Genomic DNA, 24,617 nt, shown 5'->3' with positions numbered 1-24,617 from the left:
CACCAGCCTGTTGCTACAAAATAAAGTCGCTTACTTTATTAATCAATTTATGGTTGGTGAAGTCATAACCACTTTATTCTGGAAACTAGGCCCTTCACAGCACCACCACCCCCCCCACCCAGTTATTTCTGTGAATCTCCTAAGGGACCCTCCCTGTGTTCACATGGCAGCCTGGCAGCTTTACTCCTCGATGGCATCTTCCCCATGCTCCCCATCCATCCTCCCATGGCCAGGGCCCTTGAAGACTATCAGAGAAGCATTACCATTGCCAACAGATGCCAACATCCGTGCTAGGTGGGCTGACCCCAGCTTCTTTCAAAGCTTCCAGGCTTCAGGGCAGCAGAATTGCAGAAATCCTTATAGAAGCAGGAGACTCTGGCTGTGCCCCAGCTCTTGCCACATTTTACCAGCTGGGTTCTGAGGGACAGCTGTTCAGTACAGAGTCCCCTGGGTTCTCTTAGGGACAGTCTTATCAGTTCCTAACTCCTTCAGAACGCAGATGTTCAGCTGCACAGGTCACAGAGCTATTGCGTCTGCCCTGCCATCCTCCACTTCTCTCCCAGTCCACTCTCCTCTCCTCTCCTAGTGTGGAGGAGAGGCTCCCACGCCTAGCAGTGGGCACAAGCAACCTGGGGGTAAGCATGCGCAGGAGTCCTCGCCTCCAGGATATGGTGTTCTAGCATGTGGACATCCTCCAACGTCCTCTAGTACCTCTAGGACAGAGTCTATCTTCTGAGCTTGTATCAGCGCATACAAAGCTGGTGCGAGGTGCTTTACATAGATTAGCCCTTGGCAACTTCATAGCAATCATTTTTCACACCATGTATTGATGAGGGAAGTGAGGCCCAGGGAGGCTTGGTCTCTTGCCCAAAGTCACACTTAAGTGGCAGAGCCAGGATTCAGACTCAGGGCTGTCAGATTGTAAAGCGCCATGTTATTTCGTACAATTAAAAAGTTTGACCTCAACCATAGGAAAAACACACGCTGTTCTGAAGATTCCTTGGAGACACATCTGCTGAACGTCCACTCCGTTTTTTAGGGCCCAGAAGTGGGAAGGCCTGCCTAATCTGTCACCCCTTGCCTCCCAGTTCATTAGCTGGAGGCTTAAAATTGTGCCTGCTTATAGTCCAGGTCTGTCCCCTGTGGCTGGGCAGGCAATCCCTTGGCCCCCATCACTCCCTAATGCAGTAGAACTTGGCCCAGCTCACTCCCACTGGCTGGGGGTCACTTCCAGTATCTCCACATTTGCTGGAACCTTAGGTTTAGCCACACCTTCCTATTCATTCTCAGTATGGCTCTTGCCAGCAACTAGGTACTTTCCCCATACTTCCCAGTGCAGGAGGTTGCCCACAGGTGCAGTTTCCAAGAGTGCCTCTACCTTGGTTCAAGCTTTGGATTTGTCCAGGAGCCCATGGCCTCCCAGAGCCTGAATGCTGGCCTGACCTTCTAGCCCAGAGGCTTTCCTGACTGCTGTCCCAGAGACTATACTTCTTCCCAGGCCTTCACATCCACACCAGGCCCAATCCCTGCCTTCTCTGGGCTGGATTGAGGGATAAATTAGTTCTGGCTCCAGAGCCCATTCCTTTCCAAGCAGCCCTGCTGGGGCTTTTGCTGCTCAGGAGAAAAGCCCATTCCAGGCCCATGATGGGGCATGATTAGATAGACAAACCCTGTAAATGTATTACCACTAGAGGTATATGCATGGCCATTTGGACAAACTTTTGCAGCCCCCCAGAGAGTCAGATCTGGGGGTTAGAGGCTGGATGGATTCACCCACTGAAGGAGCCAGGAGGCAGGCCGAGCTTGGCTGCCAGGGAGACTGGTCTTTATGAGTCAGCTAATGTCCATGTAAGCAGGGAACAGGAGGTCAGCTGGGCCCTTGCTTAACAGACTTTATTCACCATTTACAAAAGAGGTTGATTGCATGCAAAATGTAAAGATGGTATATTCCCTGTGGAGAGAAAACATAAGCCAGCACAGCCCTCTCCTGAAATATAGGCTGCAAAATGCTTGTTGGTTCATTCTGGGCTCCCAGCTTGTTAGAAATCACCTCTTAATACACTCTGGGTTGGGGACTGCAGAAAGCCCAGCAAGGAGCTTACACACCAGCGTAACTGAGTAACACCTCAAAACACAGACTCAGAAATCAAGAAAACCACATGTGCATATAGTCTGTTTAAATAAAATCACTGACGATACTCTAGAGCGGTTGTTAGTGAGGGGAGCAAGATGCAAAGAATCGCTCTACTTCCCTCTCCCTGCACACGTCTAGATTCCTCATAGAGCAGCTTTCCTTAAAGTTGGGCGGAACTTCTCTGCATTAAACATAGAGGCTTGCATGTCTTCTCTCCTGGGGAAGGTTGTCACAAGTTGACGAGGTGTGCCCGGCCAAAGGAAAATGTCAAGGAGTCAGGAGCCCTCAGACCAGGTCTCTGCTACTAACCAGCTGTGTGGCCTCCAGCACTGCTCCTGTCGTGGAAGCTCATTTTTGTCATTTTGGCAAAATGGATGTACCGCCCGGCTTTGGTCCTTTCTGACTGGCTGGCCAGGGCTGCATGGGGTGTGGTGGGGCATAACTGGACGGGAGGAGCCTGAGTCAAGGGCAATGACATCATCCAGCTCTGGCTGCCACAGGTCAGGGGCTGTACTCAAACCCTGCACAGGACCTCCTGGGGGTGCTTGGCAGAATGGCGTGAAGGGCTCCTAATACTTTCTGGAGGAGCTGCAGCCCAGAGAACTGGCCTGCAGAAAAATACTCTGCATTTGTGCTGCTTTGCACTTGGTTAAAGCCCTTGTCACCACATATTTATTTCAGTCCTCATCTTGGACTTGTGAGTGAGTCAGCCAGGACTTAATTTCTTCATTTTACAAATGAGGAAGGAAGTGATCAGGGAATTTAAACAGCTTTCCCAAGGTTATACCACATGAGCAAAAGAGCTGGATAAAAACAAAAGTCTCTCCAGATCTCAGCTCTGCACTGTCTCTTCAAGGGCTCCTGGGTGGTGGGGGGCAGGGGCAGCACCTTGAGGAGGGGTCTTGAGGCTCTTCCAGATGCCTCTAGGACTACCACCGTGGTGCTAGCTTGGACATTTCTGGGCCTGCCTGGGACAGCTCTGGCTGGGGCCATCCCATACCTTTGTGTCTCTGGTCCCACACATGTATAGCAGGGGCCCACGGTCTTTACTCAGACACCTTCCTACATCTTTCCAATGACTTTGAGGAATAGCCCCACAGTCTGCATCAGTTTTCAGTGCATCACCACTCTGCCCTGAGGCATTTGCTCTCCTACAGCCTGCAAGGGTCAACTGATCACAACCTTAGCCAGAACTGAACCTCCTTTTCCTGCTCCTGTTCTTAGCTGGAGGCTTCAGGATCCAGATTCTGGTTGGCCTTGTCACATGTGGCCAGGGCCCTCTTCCTCAACTGAGGATGCTAATGCCCCAGGAGGACCTGAGGGACTGTGAGGTCTGAGGTTGGTGAGTAGTAGACACCTTAGAGTTGGCTCTTTGTCTATTCCCAGTCTCTGTGGAATGGGGATCATCACAGCTGTGCCAACAATCTGGGTGATGAGGAAGTATTTGCCAGTTGCATCCCATAAACAGAGAAATCCCTTGTCCAAAGCATGTCCAGAGCCGTGGATATGGGGCTTACATCATTGTACAAAATACAGGTGACCCTAGGGAGCAGATAGTGGGGAGCATGGCCCAAGTAGTGGGATAGTTGGGGTTGGGAAATTAGGGCCCACAAGACACATGCTAGAAGTAAGCCTTATTACCCACACTCTTCTTCTCAAACTTTTGCCTGAGCTCAGAGACCAGAGCTGATTGGATGGGGCTTCCCACCTTGGGTTTTGGTGACCGTTGGGGTTGCTGAGGGGTGAGTGAGCCGGAGACTGTAGGCACAGTCCAGTGGGCTGTGCCCATGTTGGGCGCCATTGTGGGTGGTGGAGGGGGAGCTGGGGCTTTGGGGGGCAGTGTGTTTCCTAGGCTGTTGTTGTTGCAGTTCTCATTGGGAGGATCCTCTTTGAGCACAAACTTGGCAGCAGCCTTGGTCCTTCTGAACTTGAGCCATTCGATGCGGACGGCACGGGGTGCTGGGCTGGGCCGCTTACGGAGCACGCGCCGCACTGGCAGGACCTTGTTAGACTTCTTATTGCGCCAGAAGGTGGCGGTGGAGATGAGAACGGTTATGGCCACAATGATGGCCATGATGCCAGCCAGGACACCCACAGCCTTCATGGGGTTGTCTTTGGTCTGCATCAGGAAGGCGGCCATGGGGCTCCGGGACAGCATCTGGAAGAGAGAAGCCCCCCTAACTGCATTCTGCTGTTCCTTCCTGGTCCCTGGAGGACAGAGCAAGGGTCATGAGCTCCCTTAAGCCTGATGGTGTGTAAAGTTTCTGGGGTCAAGCATCTCTTGAGAATCTGATGAACACCATGGGTTTCATTCCAGAAAAAATGCACCCAGAGAAAATGCGATGCATACAGCCCTCCAGAAAAATGCACAGAGAGAGAGCATAATGCAAACAACCTCTTTCAGATTTAAAACTCCTACATTAGCTGGACTCTCTACTTGAGAGATTAGGGTATGGCTTACCTTTAGTTATGGAGGGCTTCATCTGCCCAAATATATCAGGAACCCCTTAATGATGACTTTCCGCCAGATACTGAGCTGAGAACCACACATAATGATTTTACTTATGCCTTTTAACCCCTATGTGAAGGAACCATCACTCTTCCCATTTTGTAGGAAAGGAAGTGGAGGCTTGGCAAAGCCCAAAGTCACACTGTTAATAAGTGTTGAAACTAGGCTTTCAACTTGATTCCAAAGCTTATGTGCCTGATGGCACAGGCAGCCTTTGCTAGCGTTGAGTGCGTTTTGGAGGAAGGCTGCAGATGGTCCCTTCTTCCTCTAACCATGCTTCAGCAAGGCCTGAGCTGGTCTTCTGACCCTCTTCTGACCCAGACTTGGTACTCACCTCTGTGTCTGTGATGTCAATCTTGAGTAAGGCCGTCGTGCTGAAGGATGGGGAGCCACGGTCCTTGGCCTGCACCTCTAGGGACCACGTGAAGTCCCCACCAGGTGTAATGTTGTGCAGGGCATCAAGGGAACGGATGGAGTTCTTGAGACGGATCTCCCCTGTGTGCGTGTCAATGTCGAACACGTTGGTTGGCTCCGCGTGGGTGATGGAATAGTCCACCAAGTTGTTGGGCTCGTCTGCATCCTGGTCCGTGGCCTGCATGTGAGGAGGGACAGACAGAGTTGGGACTCGAGAATGATACTTGTGTGCCATGGTTAACCCAGTGTGTCTTATTTGGCTTGCTGGGTTGACGGGAAATGGTCCTAACCCTACTGTGAGTGGACTGGAGTTGGGGGAAATACTGAATGACCCAGGGTCTGTGCCGGGCCCTCTACATGCATTAGTACATTCCACTCTCAGATCAAGCCTGGGCAGTAGGTATTGTTAAAAAACAAAAGCTTGAATGATAGGTGACCTGTCTAAGGATGGATACATCAAAGGAGGGGAAGCTCAAAGTCAAGTATGTTGGGTTTCAGAATTCAAGTTTTTTCCATACTGGGAAGACAGTGCAGCATAGCACTGCTTTGAAAGCAGGCTGACCAGCTGTGTGAACAAAGGCAAGCCAAACAGTTAAGCTGCCTGAGCCTTGGGGCACCTGGGTGGCTCAGTAAGTTAAGTGCCTGACTATGGATTTTGGCTCAGGTCATGATCTCACTGTATATGAGTGCAAGCCCTGTGTCTGGCTCTGAGCTGACAGTATGGAGCCTGCTTGGGATTCTCTCTCTCTCTCTCTCTCTCTCTCTCTCTGCCTCTCCCCTGATCATGCTCACATGCTCTCTCTCTTTCAAAATAAATAAATAAACTTAAAAAAAAACCTGCCTGAGCCTCAATTATTTCTTTTGTAAAGTGGCAATAATATCTTTTTTCTTAGAGGTTATTTCTGGATTGAGGTGGGGATGGGGATATATAAGGTACCTTAATATCCTCTGCTCACAGGGGGAAGCCAATAAAGTTTATTTTACTTTTTAAACTTTACTCTTGAGACAGAGAGAGAGAGAGAGAGAGAGAGAGCAAGGGAGGGGCAGAGACAGAGGGAGACACAGAATCCGAAGCAGGTTCCAGACTCTCAGCTGTCAGTGCAGAGCCCAATGCAGAGCTTGAACTCATGAACCATGAGATCATGACCTGAGTCAAAGTCGGACACTTAACCAACTGAGCTACCCAGGTGCCCCTAAAGTTTATTTAAATTAAATAAATTAAAATAAATTCTTACACTACAGTGTCTCTTGCAACAGCTAGAACAAGGCTTTTAGGGAAGCTTAGTTGCCTTCAAAGCTCACCTCAATTTTCACTGGGGTCCCCAGCACCATGGTCTTCTCCTGGAAACTCTTTCCAAACTGAGGGTAGTGGTCATTGACATCCAGCAGAGTGACAAACACCTCGGCCAGACTGTATTTGCCCTCCATGTCCTCTGCCTTCACATAAAAGTTGTACCTGGCAGTGGCCTCAGCATCCAGGCTGGCCCAGGGCTGGGTGTAGATGATCCCGGTGGATGGGTGGATCAGGAAGCTATAGGGCATAGGGAGTTCGGCGTGGGTGTGCATAAGCACACACAAACACACACACACACACACACACACACACACACACACACACACACACACACACACAGAGTGGACTGCAGGAATGAGCTGCCTTCGATGTACTACGCAGCTTCTGCAAGGTGGCCCACCTGCTCCTCTCCTCCACCTTGCCTTCTGACTGAGGGTGCTGACCCACCCATCTACTCATCCACCTATTAACCCTGAACTTAACCCGACTCACAGCCCTTCCCTCTCCTCCCAGGGCCTGCCCTCCCTAGCTCCAGGCCATCATGATGACCCTTTTTCTCTCAGATCTCAGAACTTCTGCCCCAGGCTCTCCACTGCTTCCCTTCACCCATGGCCCTCCTGCTCATTTCTCCAACCCAGGTCCTGTCCTTTCCTGCCTTCCACACAGATCCCCTCTGCCCCCCTGCCTCCCAAATCCCTTGCCCGAGGCCCTGTTCAGCATTCTGGATGTACTTACGGGTCTGCCCCGGACCCATAAATGGAGTATTTGACTTCACCCCACGGACCTGTGTCTGGATCTACAGCCTGGAAGAGAGAGAGCTCCAAGTGGCACCTGCTCTTTGTCAGGGCATATTGGCAGCTCATATGCCTGAGGGTTGCTTTCAATGGCAACACAAGGGAACTGGGGTTTATCCAGCTGGGGAGAAACTGATCTGGAGGTCTGCTCTGGAGCCCTAGTTATCTGCCCAGGAAATCAACTATTGAAGGAAACAAAAGGTTTAGATATGGAAGACATGTATCCCTTCTTTGTAAATGAGGATAGAGAAGGAGATGAATCCTGTGCCCTGAGCTGGGGGTTTATGCCTATGTCCTCCTTATAATCCTGGGTATTGTTGTCCCCATTGTACAGGAGTGGAAACTGAGCCTCAGAGAGTTCAGGTAGCTTGTCCAAGGACACAGTTAATGAGTTTGGGCTTTGCGATTCAAACTGGAACCCAGGTTTGTCTGATTTCATCAGGCCCCCTTCAGTGGGGACTCCCCACCCCAGACCCAATCCCTGGGCCAGTCCCCAACCCACTGTGACAGCCACCACGTTGGAGCCCCCTGGGGCATTCTCAGGGATCCTGGCAATGTAGTAGTGGGAGGTAAACTTGGGGACATTGTCGTTGGTGTCCAGGAGCTGGATCACAACATCTGCTGTAGAGCTGAATTTCTCCGGAGTGTTCACTTCAATGGCCAGGAGCTGGGAAAGGAAGGAAAACAAGGACCTGTCTGGGTGGCAGTCAGTGGGCAGAAAGCCTTCCCACTTCCTGTCTCAGCTCTGGTCCTGCACCCACCTGCCTGGCCCTGCCTCACTCTCAGCCGCCAGCCTGCGACGCCTGACATCACCTGTAGGGGCGCCTCTAAGGACCACTGTCTTGAAAAGCCTGCTTTCTTGAAGTTCTTATAGTTGTATTTGGGCCAATTTCTTTTGTCCCATTGATTTGCATATTCCTTTTTAGTTTCAAGTTCAAAAATTACTTTGTTTTATAATATAATTTAATATTTGTTAGGGAAGTTCCTGCTTCATATTCTTTCTTTCTGTTTTCCTGATTATTCTTAGAAATGTATTCCTCCAGATAAAAACCCATGTAATTATATCAAACCTTCTCGTCACCTGAAAGGAAATTCCAGGTAAGACTTAGTTGGAACGACATTGGATTCTTTATTCACTTGATGAGAATTTGCATTTTTTAAACAGGGTGCACCTTTACATATCTTGCCTTCTTTATATCCCTTTGTTTAATTCTTGTGTTCATTATCATTTAGGTGCTGTGTATTTCCTGTTTGCCTAATTCCTAGGAATTTTACCTTTTAGTTGTTATTATAAAGGAGAAACTTTTATTCCATTATTCTCTTTGCTATTATTCATATGTAGGAACACTCTTCAATTTTGTGTATTAAGTTTGTAATCAATCACATTAGCAGCTTTGATGTTTTCTGTTTTTCAAACATTTCTTAGATTTGTTTAAGCAAACAATAACACCACATACAAATAATGATAATTTTGTCCCTTCCTTTCTAATACTCATACCTTTTATTTCCTTTCTTTATTCAGGAATAATATTACTCCAGGAATAGTACTAAATAATGGTGGTGGTAGCAGGCATCCATGTTTTGTTTCTGACTTCACACACTGGTTTTAGAACATAAAGCATGATGTTGGCTATAGAGTTATGTGTGTATAATTATAAGTAATTATAACAGTTTAGATATCAAAGAGGTATCTGTTTTTCATTTTTATTAGTATATATTATTTATATAGTTATATATAATATGCATTAGTTATATATGTGTATCATTTTAAATAATCACAGATACAAAGGAGTCTTTTTTTCATCTTCTGCTAAAATGTTTATCAGAGTTGGTGACAGATGTTAAATGCATATGAGGAATATGTTTATCTTGATAATCAAATAGTTTTTCTCTCTCAATCTATGAACAGGACACATTGAACACCTTTGCATTCCTTTGGACAGTCGTAATTTAGAACCAGGAACGCGGTGAGTCTGTGTGAGCAGTGGGAGCAGTGTCTTGCACCTTCTTCTCCCACACTCCTGCTCCCTCAGTCAGCAAGAAGGGCAGAGGGGCTGAGGGAAACTGGAGGGCCAGGAAGGGCAGGGGGTGACAGGGACCCCTCAGGAATGAATCCAGGAGCTGCTATGAGCTCCTAGGACCACCCCCTGCCCCCCCATTCAGGACAGTACAAAGTATCACCTACCTTGAAGGTTAGCACTTTGAACTTTTCATAGTCAATGGCAGCTGAGTTCTCCACAATGATAGTGACTTGGGCTTCATTCAGGACTGTCAGTGGGACCACTCGGAAGATGCCCCCAGGTCCCACCAGCCGCAGGTTGAATTTGGCATTGGCTCCCTGGGCAATAGTGTTTGGAGAGAGGAAACAGGGAAGATGAATGAGAATAGAAACTCATTAGATAGTCATGTTAAGCAAGAAACCTTCATATGCCCTTAGCCCTGGGAGGTGAGTATTATTATTTCTTTCTATAGGTCAGGCCATTAAGGATCAGAAGGATTTAGCAGACTATGAGAACTAAGCAAGGTCCCAAACACTGACAGCCTGGCCCTCTGCTGGGCATAGGAGGTGACAGGATGCATTCACAAATGCCTTTCTACAAGATCAGATATAGAGGGGCTTTTATTTGACTGGTTTTACTTTTTAATTGATTATAAATGTCTTTAGGCTAACCTAAAGGTCTTTGGTTAGCTACTCTCCCACATCTCTTTCTTGGTTACACCATCATTTCATTCATTTTAACACCTGCAAGGCCCCTGGGACATAAGCGGTGAAGACTGGTGCACTCTCTCAGCTTTGGCTTCTTGGAAGACAGGGTGGAGGGCAGGACCACACACCTGGTCTGAGTCATTGACAGTGATCTTAAGGCCCCGCAGGATCTCTCCTTGAGGTGGGTGTTCATACATAGACAGCTCAAATCTGTTCTGGGGTCCACTCTCTCCATAGAACGTAGGCGGATGGTTGTTGAGGTCCACGATCCTGATGGTGACTGGGACCATGGCCTGGGCAGCTGGGATCCCTGCAGAGCTGACCTCAGTCACCTGGGGTAGGGACAGGTGGCTATTGCTGTGTGGCAGGCAACTCCAAATGGCCCCATGGATTCGCAGCTTGAGGTATTCATGCCTTTGTGTAATTCCCTCTCATTAAGTATGGCCTGCCCTAGCAACTTGCTTCTGATATCACATGGCAAAGGTGATGAGATATACTTGGTGATTAGACCACAAAGACTGTAACTTCTGTTTTCTAGAAGACTCTCTCCCTTGCTGGCTCTGATTAAACAAGCAGCTATGTTGTAGAGGCTCATGTTTCAAGGAGCTAATCGTCACCTCTAGCCAACAGCCTACTAGGAACTCCATCCTGCCAATAACCATGTAAGCCTGGAAGACAATCCTACCCCAGTCAAGCCTTCAGATGAGAATCCAATCCCAGCTGACAGTTTGATGGCAGCTACAACGAGAGACCTTGAATCTGAGGACCCAACTACGCCGAGCCTGGAATCCTGACCCACAGCAATTGTGAGATATGAATGTGTGTTGTTTTAAGACACTAAGCTTGTGGTAATGTTACAACAGCCATAGGCAACAATATAGTGCTGTTACTAATCCTATTTCGCAGATGAGGCACAGAGGGGTGAAGCAGTCACCTGGGGCCACACACTAGTGAGTGGCAGAACTGGACTAGGAAGAACTCAGGTGTGTCTGATTTCTTAATCAGCAGTCTCTCCATCTCACCATAGTGGCCCTTCTTTATAGCCAGACAGATCTGGGTTCAAACCCCAGTTCTGCCACATTCTGTCCTGGTGTCCATTTGGCCAGAGGTGGAGGCTGCAAAGAGGGGAGGTTTGGAGATGTAGCAACAGATAACTAATACAGGCTGCAAAGCCAGGGTTGAGAATCCTCAGGCTCTGTGTGAACCACTCCATGTGACAGAGACAATCAAGAACCTCCCTTCCCTTGTTCTAGAAGCATGCTCTGGTCTCACTATGCTCCCCGGACACCACTCATCACACCCCAGCTGCTACCATGACTCCCTTCTCAGAAGCCTACACCTGCTGTCTCCATTTCCTAATTCCCACTCAGCTCTCAGCCCATCCCCAACTGAGACACTTCACACTAATTTCCATGCTGCGTGTAGCACTGTCACTTTCTTTTGCCTTCCTGAGTGTTCTAGCCCTCTGCTAATGGGACTCTGCTTTCTGCAGGCTCCCCTCCACCTCTCTGATCTCTCCTAGGTTTCTTTCACCTGCTCCTGCCTCACTCAGCCTCTGATGCTCCCACAGCTATGTTCTTGGCCAGTGATTCCTCTGTCCCCACAGCCATCCATTCCCCAATTCCCCCTAGGTGATTCCATTCCCCAAACCCATTCTTCCACAGCTACCTATATGCAGACACTGTCTCCCCAGGTTCCACACCTGTATACACAAGTTTGTGTGTTTCAATCTGAGCATCCCAGAGACAGCAGAATGCCCCATGTCTGTCCGACCCAACTTGCCTCCTTTCCTGCACCCCTGATAGCACGGTACCACCCCAGATCCCTCATCCTTCTCCTTTCCTGACAGTCACTACAGTCACTCCTTTTCCTTACAGTCACATTCTGTGGAGTCTGCCTCCTCCATATTTTGCAGTTTGTCTCCTTATGCCACTCCACCTCCCCTCATATGCACAGGTCCCCCCATTTATCACCTTGACGAATGGCTCTGCCTCCCTGCCTCTCACCCAGTTCCCTCCAAACTCAAGTTGGGAGCAGTGTTCTCAAACCCTCTCCTGGGACTGTACCAGAATCACCTGGGGGCTCACAACATGCAGAGTCTTGCATTTCTCCAGGACACACCAATTTCCCATTGCCAGGACTAGGTCCTGGAAATCTTTGTTTGCCAAACTCTCTAAATCTGAGAATCATCCTGGTCTAAAGAAGCCAGAGTGAGCTTTTCTCTGATCCTGCTCAAAACCCTTCAATGGCTCTTTACTGCTCTTGGGCAGGACCAGCTACATAACGTGAAGTGAAAAATGAAAATATGGGGCCCCTTGTTAAAAAATTATTAAGAATTTCAAGACAGCAAGAGGAGAGCCTTACACCCAGCATGGGACTCTTCTAACGGTGGTCCCTGTGTAACTGCACAGGCCACATGCCCACAAAGCTGGCTCTGTTCTGGGGAGAAACCTATATTTCGTATCTGGTGCCTTTGCTCCTCCAGTCCCAGCCTGGGATCCAACCATTTTCTCTGTCTACATGTGGTCTAAACACTTTGCTGCTGTCCCATGACTCCTTGCTGCTTCCCCAGTACATCATGTGCACATCACCTTCAGCCTCATCTCACAGGGCTTCCTAGTCCACAGTGCCTGCACTCTGCCCCCATTCCCACCAGCGATGCCCTCCTCCAGTGTCCACCTGCTGGGTCTTACCCATACTCAAGGCATTGCTGCTTCAGTCCTACTTCCTTGTGAATTCATGTCTCCCCTTTCCAGAGACTTTGTGTGTGTCCGCTGCAGCCTTCACGCAGGCTATGTGATGTGGTGCTCTTTGGAGCAACATCTAGCTCCCTCCCTGGGTGGAGGGTGGGCTGGTGGTGGGGATACTGGTTCGCATCACCATGGCCGGAGGGCAGGAGGAAAGGCCAAGCTAGAGGGAGGGTACCTGTACATGCAGCTCATACACCTCCCTCCTGAGCTGGGCAGGACTCTGCATGACGGAGATCACTCCAGACGTCTCATTAATTTCAAAGGCTCCGTCACTCCCTGTCAAGGAGGAAAGATGTGTCCTGCAGTTCCACACATGGCCAGGGAAGGCGCAGGGGAGCCATGCCAGGCAGCCGGCCCTGTGCTCCTCGGGCATTACCTCACTGAAGTCTCTATAGGACGTAATTCTATCATCTGTATTTTGCCAATGAGGAAACTGAATCTCAGAAGGGCTAAGTAACTTGTCTAAGATTACACAGCGAGTGTAGATCTGGGACTTAAACTCACTTCTGAGTCTGGTTTCAGGTTCCATAGAACTTTCCTTCTCTTCTGTGCTGTGTGTATGCACATGTGTGTGTATGTGATAGAAAGAGAAAGGGAGAAACGGATACAGAGTAAGGGAAATAAGGAAGGGGAGAGAGAGGAGAGAAAGGGAGGGATGGAAGAAAGAGGCCAGAGGCTACAGGATAAAGAGCAGAAGAGGGAGAGAAGAGAAGAGATGGGGGTGGGGGTGGGGGGTGCTTGGTAATTGTGTAAAGGCTGCAGAAGTGGAGGGGAGGGGACAGAAGGCAGTCAAGGGTCCACGTGCCTGGGGAAAGGAGACTGTGTATGATGGTGGCATGTTCAGGCATGCTGGAGGGAGTGTGTGCACCAGGCATATCCTAAGGGAAAGGGTTGGGAAGGCAATGGTGTCTGAGTGAGAACAGAGAGACATATGCATGTCTGCAATCAGGCACCAGGCATGATGATCCCACCAAGGGGCCTGGTGCTGCAGGGACCAGCTACCAGGGGCTATAGAGCCCACCTGGGCCGGCTTGACCTGCTCCGTTGCTGCTCAGTTGTGCAAAGAGCACAGACTTGGAGCCAGAAGACTTAGGTTCAAGTCCAGTGGGAATGTGGGATGGCCCTTTAGCTTCTCTGAGCCTCAATCTGCTCATCCATATACAGAGCTAGTTAGTAGGAAATACCATATCATCATTGCATTTAATTCTTTTAATTCAACTATATGCTCTAGGCCAGAAGTTTTAAAGTATGACAATAAAAAACACAGTAACTTAAAAGTGTAAGAAATGTTGCCACTCCCTCTTGTTAATCAGCATGTGCTTAGGATGAAGGGACATGAGTTGGTACCTCACAGTGTTGCTCTCAGTCCCCCAATCCAACCCCATGTTTCTCCTTGTTGCTGGACAGAGTGATAAGGCAGGGTCTGGAGCACATGCCCAAGGAGACTCATCACCTCCTAGATGGACCCAGCCCGTCTCATGCATCTTGAACTTCTGGTTCTATAGATGAGGAAACAGGGACCAGAGAGGTCTGGAAAGCTCACTCTGGTCACCCAGGGAGTAGAAGCCACAGCCCAGTGATGGGCCTGTCCCCAAAGCTTCCCCAGACTCACCATTCAAGAGGCTGTAAAGAATTTGGTTGGGTTTGCCCCGATCTCCATCCATGGCAACCACCATCAGTACCTCCGAGCCCTTGAGGGAACAGAAGCAGCTGCCTGAGGTCGCTGGGTGATGATAGGGCTCCCCCCTCCCCAGATACTTGCCCCCATAAGAGAGGAGGCCCCAATGCCACCCAAGAAAAGGGCCAGGCCTCTGTGTGGCCCCACACCTGCTCTGCAGAGAGATCATAGCACCCACTGACCTGCCCAGGCTGGAGGGAGAGACAGCCCAAGCCCTGTTTCTCCCCTCAACATAGGGTAGCACACGGCTGCCCAGGGATACTCAGGCCTCCTGAGTGGGCCTCCTCCTCATACCCTTTCTTTCCTACATGCCACACTCAAGTCTGGTTTCTACTGTCCTACCTTCGAGCCTCACCCTCCCTGCCTCCTTCACTTTTTGCCTGCAGAGGTACATGGTGGGGAGAGGTCAGAGACAGGTGAGAGAGGAGCCGGGCACAGAGGGGTCCAATGCAAAGCCCCCAGAAACCAGGATGCTCTCCTGTGGCCCTGGCTGGGGTGCCATTTGACAGATTTGGGCAGCGATGCCACAGCCAGCAAGCCTGTTCCATCTCAGCCAGCCGCCCCCTTCTAAGCCTTCTCCTCAGGCACTTCTCCTTGGCCTGTCCACACTCATGGCTGCTTCCTGACTGCCACATGCCGCCTGCTCTCCCTGAGCAACTCTGTCCGTCCTTAGATTCCAGCAGGACAGCTGGCCTCCCCCTGGCCTGTCTTCGGCGCCCCCCTAGAGGAGCCCGGCATTTCTCCCTCCACTCTGTGCTCATCTCTACTACTCGGCTGCCAGCTTCGGGAGCAGCGGTATCCTAGCTTGGGCCCAGTGCGTGAGGGGTCCTCAGTGAGCATCTGCATTGTCTCATAGATCCTAGAATACTCAGAGCCTGGGGAGGAAAAATTCAGACTGCAATTCAGTTCCAGAGTCCTTGAGCTGCGGTTGTATGGGGTTTGGCCCCAACCTGGTCTCTGCCTACAGGTAGCTCATGGTCTGGCTGAGCTGAGGGGGCATGTAAATACATGCAGGTACCCCAAGGAGGGGTGTGCATCCCCCAGAGAAGGGGAGCTCCCATCTCGACCAAAGATGTCAGGGAAAGCAGCGCCTGGGCTGACCTGAGAAAGGCGGGGTGTATTGGGTCTGCAGGCACATTTCAGGCAGAGGGCTAAGGGCATAGTGGGGAGATGGGCTGGGTGCTGGGGGGCTGGTGAGGGCTCAGGGGTGGAGGGGATGCCGGGCATCAGGTGCCAGGCCCAGGGGGAATGCCATTCCTAAGAGACCCAAAGACAAGCATAGTAGCCCAAACACCAGGGACAAAGACTGCACTGAGGGGGAGGAAGCTGAGGCCGGCCTTGGAGCCTGGCTTGCGGGACAAGCCACACCTGTGGATGACATTTGACAAGGGTTGTGGGAGCTCGGCATCAAACTGTAGGAGAACTACTGGTCTGAGGGACCCGAAGCTATGGGCTTTGAGTTGGGGAGGCACAAAGGAATCTCACCCCCCAACCCCCAATGCCCCTACAAGGTGTAGAAAAGGCTCCACCCAAACCACAGCCATGGGCCACCTGTCAGCCTCTCTTCTCAGCCTTTTTGAGGGGCTGAACCTTTGCAGCCGGGTTTGAGTAAGTTTGAATGAGTGAAGAAATGGTGTGGCACAGTTTTGGCTCCTGGCAGGTGCTCTACACACTGCCCCTGCTTCTTCCCCCCTACACTCCCACAGGCAAAAGGACATGTTCATGGGCTGAGCTTGAGTCAGTCCAGAGCCATCCATGTGAAGAGGGTGACCCAGGGCCAAGCCACAGGGGATCCAGGGGTAGTGGCATCTGGAGGGGACACTGGGATGAGGGGACAGCCACCCACCGGAAGGGTGTCCTCATACACATAGCCGTAGTAGGGTGTGCCCACGAAGACAGGGGCCATGTCCTGCACGTCCTCCACATTGACTGTGACCGTGGTGGTGGCTGAGAACACCACATCAGCCCCTCGAAGCCTCCCTCCACCATCCTGGGAAAGAAGCAGAGAGTGAAGAGAGGTTGGGCTCTGGACTCCTGGTACAATCTGGTTTCTGTCTCTTACTGGCCTCCGGACCAGCTGCCCTCTCTGATTTCTGTTTGCTCCTGTATCACCTGGAGATAATTCCCCCTCATAAGGGGATCATTTAAATCAGATGATGCATGGAGGTCTTTAGTCAGTGCCTGGTATGCACTAGGCACTCAAAAGTGTTCCTTTGGAAAAGAGAGTTCTTTCTCCAGGGAAATCATGTCCGACAATGGCAGAAGAGGAGGGGGGTCAGAGCCAAATTCCCCCTCCCACTAGGAACCAAGCCTCCAACACCTAAGGACCTACTAAGACACGATTTGGGCCCGTGCCTGAGTCTACATGATGAAGGTGTGTGCCTAGTGAGCCCAGCCCTCGGTGGAGTATTGGGCAGGTGGTGCAGGCTGCAGTGGGATGGCCTGTAGCCAATATGTGACCAGCAGGGGCCTTTCCTTTCCTGGAAAAGAAAATGCTGGGTCTAGAGGGACAGCTAGGGTTTCCTGCTCTCAGGGGACAGAGCAGCCACTTTGGCTGAGCACCTGCCGACTTGCAGGTCCCACACCATGCACTTTAGAAGTATGAGAAACTCAGTTAAGCCTCATGGGTGGGCAGATGAGGAAACCGAGGCTCATGAAGGGTCACTGATCACACAAAGAGGAACAGGTGAGGTGAGCAAGCCCAGGCAGAGAGAGGGAAGTGCCTAGAGGCCAGGTCATGGGAGATGTGAGGGAGCATGGGTGTCCAGGCCATGGCCACCTAGTCCTCCAGAGGGGACCCTGGCTCGTCAGTCCTGATGGGGCATACACCCTCTTCCAGGAGGGAATATGCCCTCTGCAACCCGAAGACTCCAGCCTCCCTGGAGACTATGTCCCTGTCTGGGCAGGGTCCACTCAACAGAGGCTTTGAGCAGCCGCACCCCTACCCCATCCCCATCCTACCTTCAGCCCTCCAAACCTCCCCCACTCCCTCATAGGACCCAACTCTTCCAATCCAAGGGCAGCTTCCTCTGACAAAGGTTGAAGAAAAACCAGATGCTCCCTAGTCCGCCCTGTTACCTTGGCAACCACTGTGACAAAATGGGCCTGGGCCTTCTCGTAGTCCAGGGTGGCCCCAGCCCGGAGGCGCAGCACACCGCTGTGGCGGTCCATGGCAAATTTGGTGGCGTGCATATTCTGTAAGAGTGAAGGGAAGGCTGGTCCTCGGAGAGGGACCCAGGCCGCCCCAGAAGTGCCTGTTTTGCTTTACCGAAAGGGTGTCTTCATTGGCCTTCGTCACAGGAACTCTGGCCTTGGGGCTGAGGTTAACCTCCAGGGTACTCAGCCTTTCTGGCCCCTAGGGTCCCCCTCCTGCCCCTCAGCATGCTTCCAGCAGCACCTTAGCACTTCTTGCTGCTCAGCTTCCAGCTAGGCTCTGGCCTGGAGGTTCCAGCAGGTAGAAATGGCCAGCAGAGTGCTGTAACCTAGAGGAAGTGGGGCTCAGAAGCCACCGTGATGGAGAGGGCCTTCAGGATCTTTCAACCCCAGCAAATAAGTGACAATGGGCCAGTTCCAGGAAGCTTGGGGTGGGGGTGGGGTGGGGGTTGAAGGTGGGTGGGGACAAGAGATGATCCTCAATCTGGAAAAGGGTTACTGTGTGTCACAGGCTATTTATCAGAGCTGTGCACGTATTTAGTCCTCACAAGAATCCACGAAGATGTGCTTTCGTCTTTCGAATTCTACACATGAGGAAAGTGAGCTCGGAGGGTTAGATAACAGGCTGAAGAGCCCATGAGGAGGCAGTGAGATCTCTCCAGTACATGTGGAGCCCAGGGGATTTCTCAAGTACCCGTGTTGTTAGCCACCAAGGTGTACTGCCTTGACAATTGTGAGAGCAAGTGACTAAATGTGGAAAGAAGAGGAACAGTTACAGAAGGAGCGGCTGTGTGGAGGACAGCTGGTTCCTGTGGAACCCAGGGAGAAGGAGGAGGTTCAGGAAGGGGTCTCTGCCTTTGGTGGGGTGGAGGGGTGATGGATAGAGGTGGGACGGGGGGGGGTCACAGCTCAGATTTCCACAGTTCTAGGCCCAGGCAGGGTTCTTCCACCCTGTGTGGGTGCAGTGTGCCCAGTGCCTCTCCTGGGGAAGAGGTTGAGGGTGGAGAGCTGAGGGTCCCGGAGGTCCCTCAGGGACAGGGTGGCAGGGGAACTCAGAGGGAGCCAGTGTGGGCCGGTCAGGGGAAGATGGCTCCCACTCAGGCCCCTCTCATGTCCTTGTGAGTCTGATGTGACTTCTCTGACAATCTTTGGGGAATAGTGGAGACCCGGACCTAAGTGCTTTGGTGAGAGAGGCGGTGGCCATCCAGGTGTCCCCCTCTAGTCCAGGCCTCTGGTTATGACCAGTATGCCCCTCCTTACCTGCAAGAAGTAGGTGACACTCCCTCCAGAACCTGTGTCCTTGTCTACCGCATGGACCTTAATGATACTGCTCCCAGTAGGTATGTCCTGAGGGGTCACAGTGACGGGGGGGGGGGGGGGGGAGGGTCAGTCCCGAGGCAGTGACAGAATGCTCAGGGGAGTGAGGGTAAAGGAGCCATGGAAAGGTGCAATTAGGGCATGAAGGGCTAAAAAGAGGTGAAAAGGTGATGATTAACCAGAGAGCACCCATGGAGAAGACAGGCCAAAGTCCAAGTGAGTGCAGGAAAGAAGGAAGGGGAGAAGACAAGCAAACAAACATCGTCCAAAACTAAGACTCCAAACAGACAAAGGGCTTAAATACAAAATGGGGAAATGGTTAATAGAGACATTCAGCATTACCAGGGATCACATATATATCATTTAGAGCCAAAATGAAATATCTTCCTCCTACTGAATTAGCAAACATTAAAAAAATTGGAGAATCCCCAGTGTTGGTGAGGGATGGGGAGACAAACCCTCTCCCACAGCCTAGGGGAGAGAGAGTAAATACATGCCATTCTGGAAAGGCAATCTGGCAGCCAGAACTTCCCAGGTTCTCCTGCTTTCAACCTAGGCATTTCAAATCTTGGGCCATTTCTTAAGGAAATCATTCTAATTATCTATATGGACGTTTTATGTTCAGAATTTGATGTTTCTTATGACAACAAAACTTTAAAGCATCTTAAATATCCAAACATAAAGGAATACTTTGGTAAACAATGGAATGTGCACTAGATGGAAACTATTAAAATGATAGTTACCTACACTTTACAATTACTGAGGAAAGGCTTATGTTGTAAATTAAGTGAGAAACAGTATACAGAACGCGTATGTTTAATAGAGTCACAGCGATGTAAATAAAGCAAACAAATAAATCCAATAAGCACAAAATGACTAGGAAGAACTACACCAAAATTTAACAATGTTGTCTCAAGCTAGAGGGATTGAGGGTGATTTCTGAGACTTTGTTTTCTACTTTTCTACATATTTCACATTCCTACAATAAATGTACGTTATGATTATAATGGAAAATGGTTAATGGACATTCCTTGGGATAAAAATAAATGTGGGAGGGATGGCAACAGAGGTGGGGGGACATGTAGAGGAAGCGTTCTCCAGAAGGTAGGGAGCAATGGGTGCTCTTCACTCGGGGGCCGGGTCCCCCTGGTCAGGTCACAGGGCAGCCCAAAGGGCAGGCCACGGATCCGGGGTGGGAGTGCATTGGCCTTGCCTCGGGGCCCCTTGCTTACCTCAGGAACCTGGACAACATAGGGCTCCTGGATGAAACTGGGGGCCTCGTCATTGGCATCAGTCACCAGGATGGTGACTTTTTCTGCCACCTGAGAAGAGACAAAAGGGACAGGAACTGGGGCAGTTGAGACTTTCTGGGCAATAAAGGGACAGTGGCCTCTAATGCCCCAGGTGTATGTCTCTGCCCGTTGTCTCTCCTTCACCTCCCCCTCTCTCCCTTCCTCCCCTTCTTCCTCCCCTCCTTCCTTCCTGCTTTTATTCATTCTTGTAACAAATATTATTAAGCAACCACGTGGTCCCAAGCACTGTGTTCCATCCCAGAGGGAGAAGACACAGTCTGATGGTGTGTGTTTTGCAGGATGCGATGGCAGGGCAAAATTCATATTAAAAAGAAAGGTGGTGATCTTGTTCAGGGTGATAACAGTGGCATGCCAGGTACTGTAGGCAGGGCCCATGCATTATGTGACTCTGGAGGCAACATGTACACCACGGCCTAGGTAAATGCCCCCCCCCTTTTTGTGGGGTTGTGGGTGCATGGTATAGGAGGGTGTCCCCAGAGGCCCTGAAAAGAGGGCATCTAGCTCAGCCTGTGGTAGGGGACAGCAGGGAGGCTTCACTTCACGTCAGCAGGAGTGAGATTTAAACTCTGCAACAGTTTGTCAGGTGAGAGGGAAAGAGGTGGAAAAGTATGTCAGGAAGAAGGAACAACACATACAAAGGCAAAGAGTTCAGAGAATATAAGCAGATTTATGGCTAGATGGTTGGGAGGGTGAATGTGGTAGAGAAGGTGGGCGAGGCAGACAGTGCCTGATGGAGAGACCCTGCATGCGAGACTGGGGCTTGGATTTCATCCTGAGTGTAGTGGCCTACTGTTGGTGCTTCCTGAGTGGGGCTGTGGCCAGGTCTAACATTTCACAGTGATAGCTCTGGCTGAAATTCAGACATGGACTGGGGTCAGGTAGCCTGGAAGCTGAGAAACCCCTGTGATCATCTTGGCAGGCACTGGTGAGGGCTGGGCAAAAGTGACGGCTGAGGGGAAGGAGGTGAGTGAGAAGCTAGAGTCTGGGTACCCAGGTGTTAATCCTGGGTGAATGGGCAGGAGCTAGTTGGAAGAGGCAGATGGGAAAGCCTCCCCACTGGCCTCACTCGGTGAAGCCCTGTCTTGTGGGCTTGGGATTGCCAGAGAGCCCTTAGGAGACTGGAGGGGGGAACTGTGGTCAAGCCCAGGGTGCTAGTGCTGATGGGGGTGGGGGGGGCAGCTCGGGGGCACCTACCAGATTCAGACCGTCAGAAATGCTGATGATGGCTTCAATCTCATCCTCTCTCTGTAAAGCATAGAGATTAAGTGAGTGTATGGGAATCTGATGTATCTGGGGACCCTGAGGCTGGGGGGAGCTCTCCCTGCCCCCACTGAGCCAACCAGAGCAGACCTGGGCATTTCAAGGGAGTCCTGGTGCAAGGCAGGGTGGCCAAAAGCTGCCTCTGGCCATGCTTGAGACCTTGTTTCAGGTCTTGGCACATCAGGGGTTCTCCTAAACCCTCAGTATTATTGAGGCACCAAGAGAGAATGCTCCCCTGCTAGACTGAGGACAGATGCTAGTGTGCTGGAAGTTCCAGGGAGCTGATATTTCCATTTTCTTTTCTTTCTTCCCCTTATCTTCTACACCTCTCCATATTCTACAGCCCAGGTCTGCAGTGTCTCAAGCACTCCTGAGTCCATGGTGGGACCTGAGTGAGGAAGAATGTTGAGGTCACTAGGTCCCCAGGGATGCAAGGGAGGGGTGCACTGTCATACCTCCACCTCTGTGTCCCTGCAGAAGTCTCTGAGACCAACCTTTCTGTTCTCTACCCTGGCCTGTGGCTGGTGGAATCTGCCATTGGACCGCAGCTGGCAGTAACCCCACGGTGGAGGTCCAGTTATGTGGTCAGCTAGGCCCACCAGCCAGGTGAGGGGTCTCAAAAGAGAAAGGGAGCCCATGCCCTGGCACCTGTAGGTTCAGAACGATGCAGAGGGGTGGAGGGGTAGAGTTTTACCCAACTCAGACCCACTCTCTAAACCACTCTTTCCGGGCTGGTTCAGTCAGTAGTGCATGCGACTCTTGATTTCAGGGTCATGCCCATGTTGGGCATAAAGTTTACACTAAAAACCAAACCAAAACACTCTTTCCAGTCCTGATGTGCTGTCAGTTTTCTGCGGCTTACAAGACCGCTCCAGGAATGAGCTCAAGGGAACCTTCTAGCCCACAGAGGTTTGTCTGCACACCTGGCAGGCATCACTTCTCACACCTCCCCATACCTCTCTGTCCAGCTCTTCAACCAAGGTGATATTTCCAAAATTGGGGTCAACAGAAAAGACGCTTCTAGCGCTGGGGTCAAAGCTGATGTGGTAGGAGATGGGGTCTCCCTCAGGGTCTGTCCCGTTTAGGGTGTATACATGAGAACCTGGAAAGAGACACAGAAGAGGAGACTAGAATCTGGGACCCAACTCTTGCTAAAAGCGGCATCTATTCAGGACCAAGGATTCAACTGTTTATAAAGTGGATATTCAATTCAGTGCCAAAGGTACTGCCCTGAAGTGAGCATTTGCTGCAGGCCTCACCCCTGCTGGCTGCTTCCCACTCTTTATGATAATTCTTTATAACTGTTGGTGAGTATCAGCCACTGTGCAGGTTGTAATCTATAATACAGATGACACAGGAGCTTCAGGTCTGCTGTGCCTAACTCCAGGGCCTCTGCCTGGTAGTGATGACCGGGCCAGCAGCCAAGATTGGGGTTCCCTGGGTATGGCGAATGGGAGAAAAGGGAGAAGCCATTAAGGCAGGACTGTGCAGCACTGTGCCCCCACGCCTGGATTAGCTCTTCGGGGATTTCTGAATAGGTGCCTCTTTCACACTGCTATCCTTTTGCTCAGAGTTCTCGGCCCTGACAGAGAGAGAGAAGGGAGAATCTCCTCTTTTCGCTTTTCCCCCTTTCCCATGAGTATCCCAGCAAGTTGGATGTTCTTAGGCATCTTTAAAGCCTAAAGATCTGAGGCTCGGGGAGGTAAGTATATTTGCTCAAGGTCACGCAGTGAGTCAGGGGCAGTGCTGTGGCCAACCCCAGGGGTTATCATCACGCTACCAACTACTGCCTGCTGTCTGGGGCAGCCCTGTCTCTGGGCCTGCAGCCGGGCCTCTAGGACTGGACTGGCTTAGGTCTCCATGACAGCCGTGACCTCCTTTCCTGCAACTGCCCTGGGGAGTTCGGAGCACAAACAGGGTGCCCCAGGAGGGCCCACAGCCTGGCACTGGGTGTCTCCACAGGCACAGAGGAATCATGGGTTCAGTCCTTGTGTCCAGGGGAACGCGGGCCACCCTCCGGGAGACCAACAGGGGGCTGGCGCCAGGGCTCCTCACCTACAGGGGTGTCCTCCGGGAGGCTGAACAGGGCCATGTTTCCGTTGGTGCTGCCCACCCCGTTGTCGAAGAAGTGCGGGGCAAAATTGGCCTGGGCTAGGAAGACAACAGACAGGAGAACAGACACACGGAAGGGAGGGTTCGCACCAGTGTGGTCACCCGTCTGGTCCCAGTCTGGGCAGGCTGGTAGTCTTTTCCCCAATGGCAGCACGCCTACAGACTGGGGCTCGGGAGCTCCGGAGAGCGCCACCGCCACCTCCCTCACGCCCAGGGTTTGCTCTGGCTTGTCAGGGACGCGCACCATCGCGGGCACTTAGAACCCAGGCAGCGGCCAATCTCAACCCATCAAGGGACAGACGGGGAACCCGCGCCCAGAGAGGAACGGTGCCCTGGCCAAGGTCACACTGGGAGCTGGGACACCTTCCCCTGCCCCAGCAGCCTTCAGAGAAGCCGCCAAACCTCCCACCCTGCTCTGAAAAAGCCGAGGGCAGCGGGGGTCCTTGCCCCAAGTCTGCGTTCTCCAGACGACCTGCCGAGCCCGGGCAGCTGGAAGGATCATCCCACCCCACCGGGTCCCCTAGCCCGAGTCCCACTGTGGAAGTGAGCGGCCCGGAGCTCGGTCTCGGCGCCCACCCGGGCAGTGCCAGTACCCACGCCTCGCCCCCCACCCCGGGCGCGGGGCCCCGCGCCCACTCACCCAGCCAGAGGCGCAGCAGCCCCAGCGCCAGGGCGGCCCGCGGGCCGCGCCTCATGTCTCCGCGGGCAGAGAGTGTCGCGAGCCGCAGCCGGGCCGGGCGCGGGAGCGCGGAGCATTCCCCGGGCCGCGCGGAGTGCAGAGACGACGGTGGGGGCGGCGGCGGGAGGGGCGCGGGGCGGGCGCGCTGGGTGGCGCGAGGGCGCTAAGCGGATGACACCGCTCGGCCCCGCGCAGCTGGAGCGCTCCCGCCGCCGCCAGAAGAGACCAATTAGTGCGCGCTAAGCTCAGGGTACCGGTTTCCAGCCGCCGGCGGGCCGGGAGGGGTTACTGCCAACTCCTCTTCCTACCACGCCCCCCTCGCCCAGGTCTGGAGCGCAGGCGCCAAGGGGTCCCCAGCTCTGTAGCTAGGAGTACTGGGGAAGGGGCCAGGTCTTTGCCCTGAGCACGGCACTGGAAGCTGGCGCTTCTCGCGGTCCCCAAGTTCTGGAGGGCCTGGGCTCTGTTGGAGTTATCCCTTTTCCTGAACTTGCACTGTGACTTTG

General features: G+C 51.9%; 1 protein-coding gene across 1 annotated transcript; it reads right to left on the bottom strand.

Annotated features, from left to right (window-relative positions):
- Window positions 1–1,877: 1,877 nt before the first annotated feature.
- On the bottom strand, window positions 1,878–24,242 carry CDHR1 (cadherin related family member 1). The gene is made up of 17 exons (XM_019444780.2): window positions 24,076–24,242; window positions 23,379–23,474; window positions 22,280–22,425; window positions 21,258–21,308; window positions 19,983–20,072; window positions 18,694–18,780; window positions 17,359–17,475; window positions 16,127–16,270; window positions 14,215–14,293; window positions 12,778–12,878; window positions 9,981–10,184; window positions 9,331–9,483; window positions 7,648–7,812; window positions 7,087–7,154; window positions 6,360–6,588; window positions 4,978–5,235; window positions 1,878–4,292 (listed from the first exon to the last, which is right to left on the bottom strand). The coding sequence occupies exons 1-17, from the start codon at window positions 24,128–24,130 to the stop codon at window positions 3,756–3,758; spliced, it is 2,580 nt and encodes an 859-aa protein (XP_019300325.1). The 5' UTR covers window positions 24,131–24,242; the 3' UTR covers window positions 1,878–3,755.
- Between the last annotated feature and the right edge of the window lie 375 nt (window positions 24,243–24,617).

The sequence above is a fragment of the Panthera pardus genome, unplaced genomic scaffold, assembly GCF_024362965.1.
Source record: "Panthera pardus isolate Hobbes unplaced genomic scaffold, ASM2436296v1 HiC_scaffold_22, whole genome shotgun sequence".
Classification (NCBI taxonomy): Eukaryota; Metazoa; Chordata; class Mammalia; order Carnivora; family Felidae; genus Panthera; species Panthera pardus.
The sequence above is the reverse complement of the archived record's forward strand: the minus strand, read 5'-3'. Positions and strand labels throughout refer to the sequence as shown.

Excerpts from the sequence above, each read along its gene's own strand:
- CDHR1 (XM_019444780.2), bottom strand. The coding sequence starts at position 24,130 with ATGAGGCGCGGCCCGCGGGCCGCCCTGGCGCTGGGGCTGCTGCGCCTC. Across the intron at positions 22,426-23,378 it reads CCCGGAGGACACCCCTGTAG|GTTCTCATGTATACACCCTA; the intron begins GTGAGGAGCCCT and ends GTCTCTTTCCAG. Across the intron at positions 6,589-7,086 it reads TATGGGTCCGGGGCAGACCC|CTTCCTGATCCACCCATCCA; the intron begins GTAAGTACATCC and ends TATGCCCTATAG.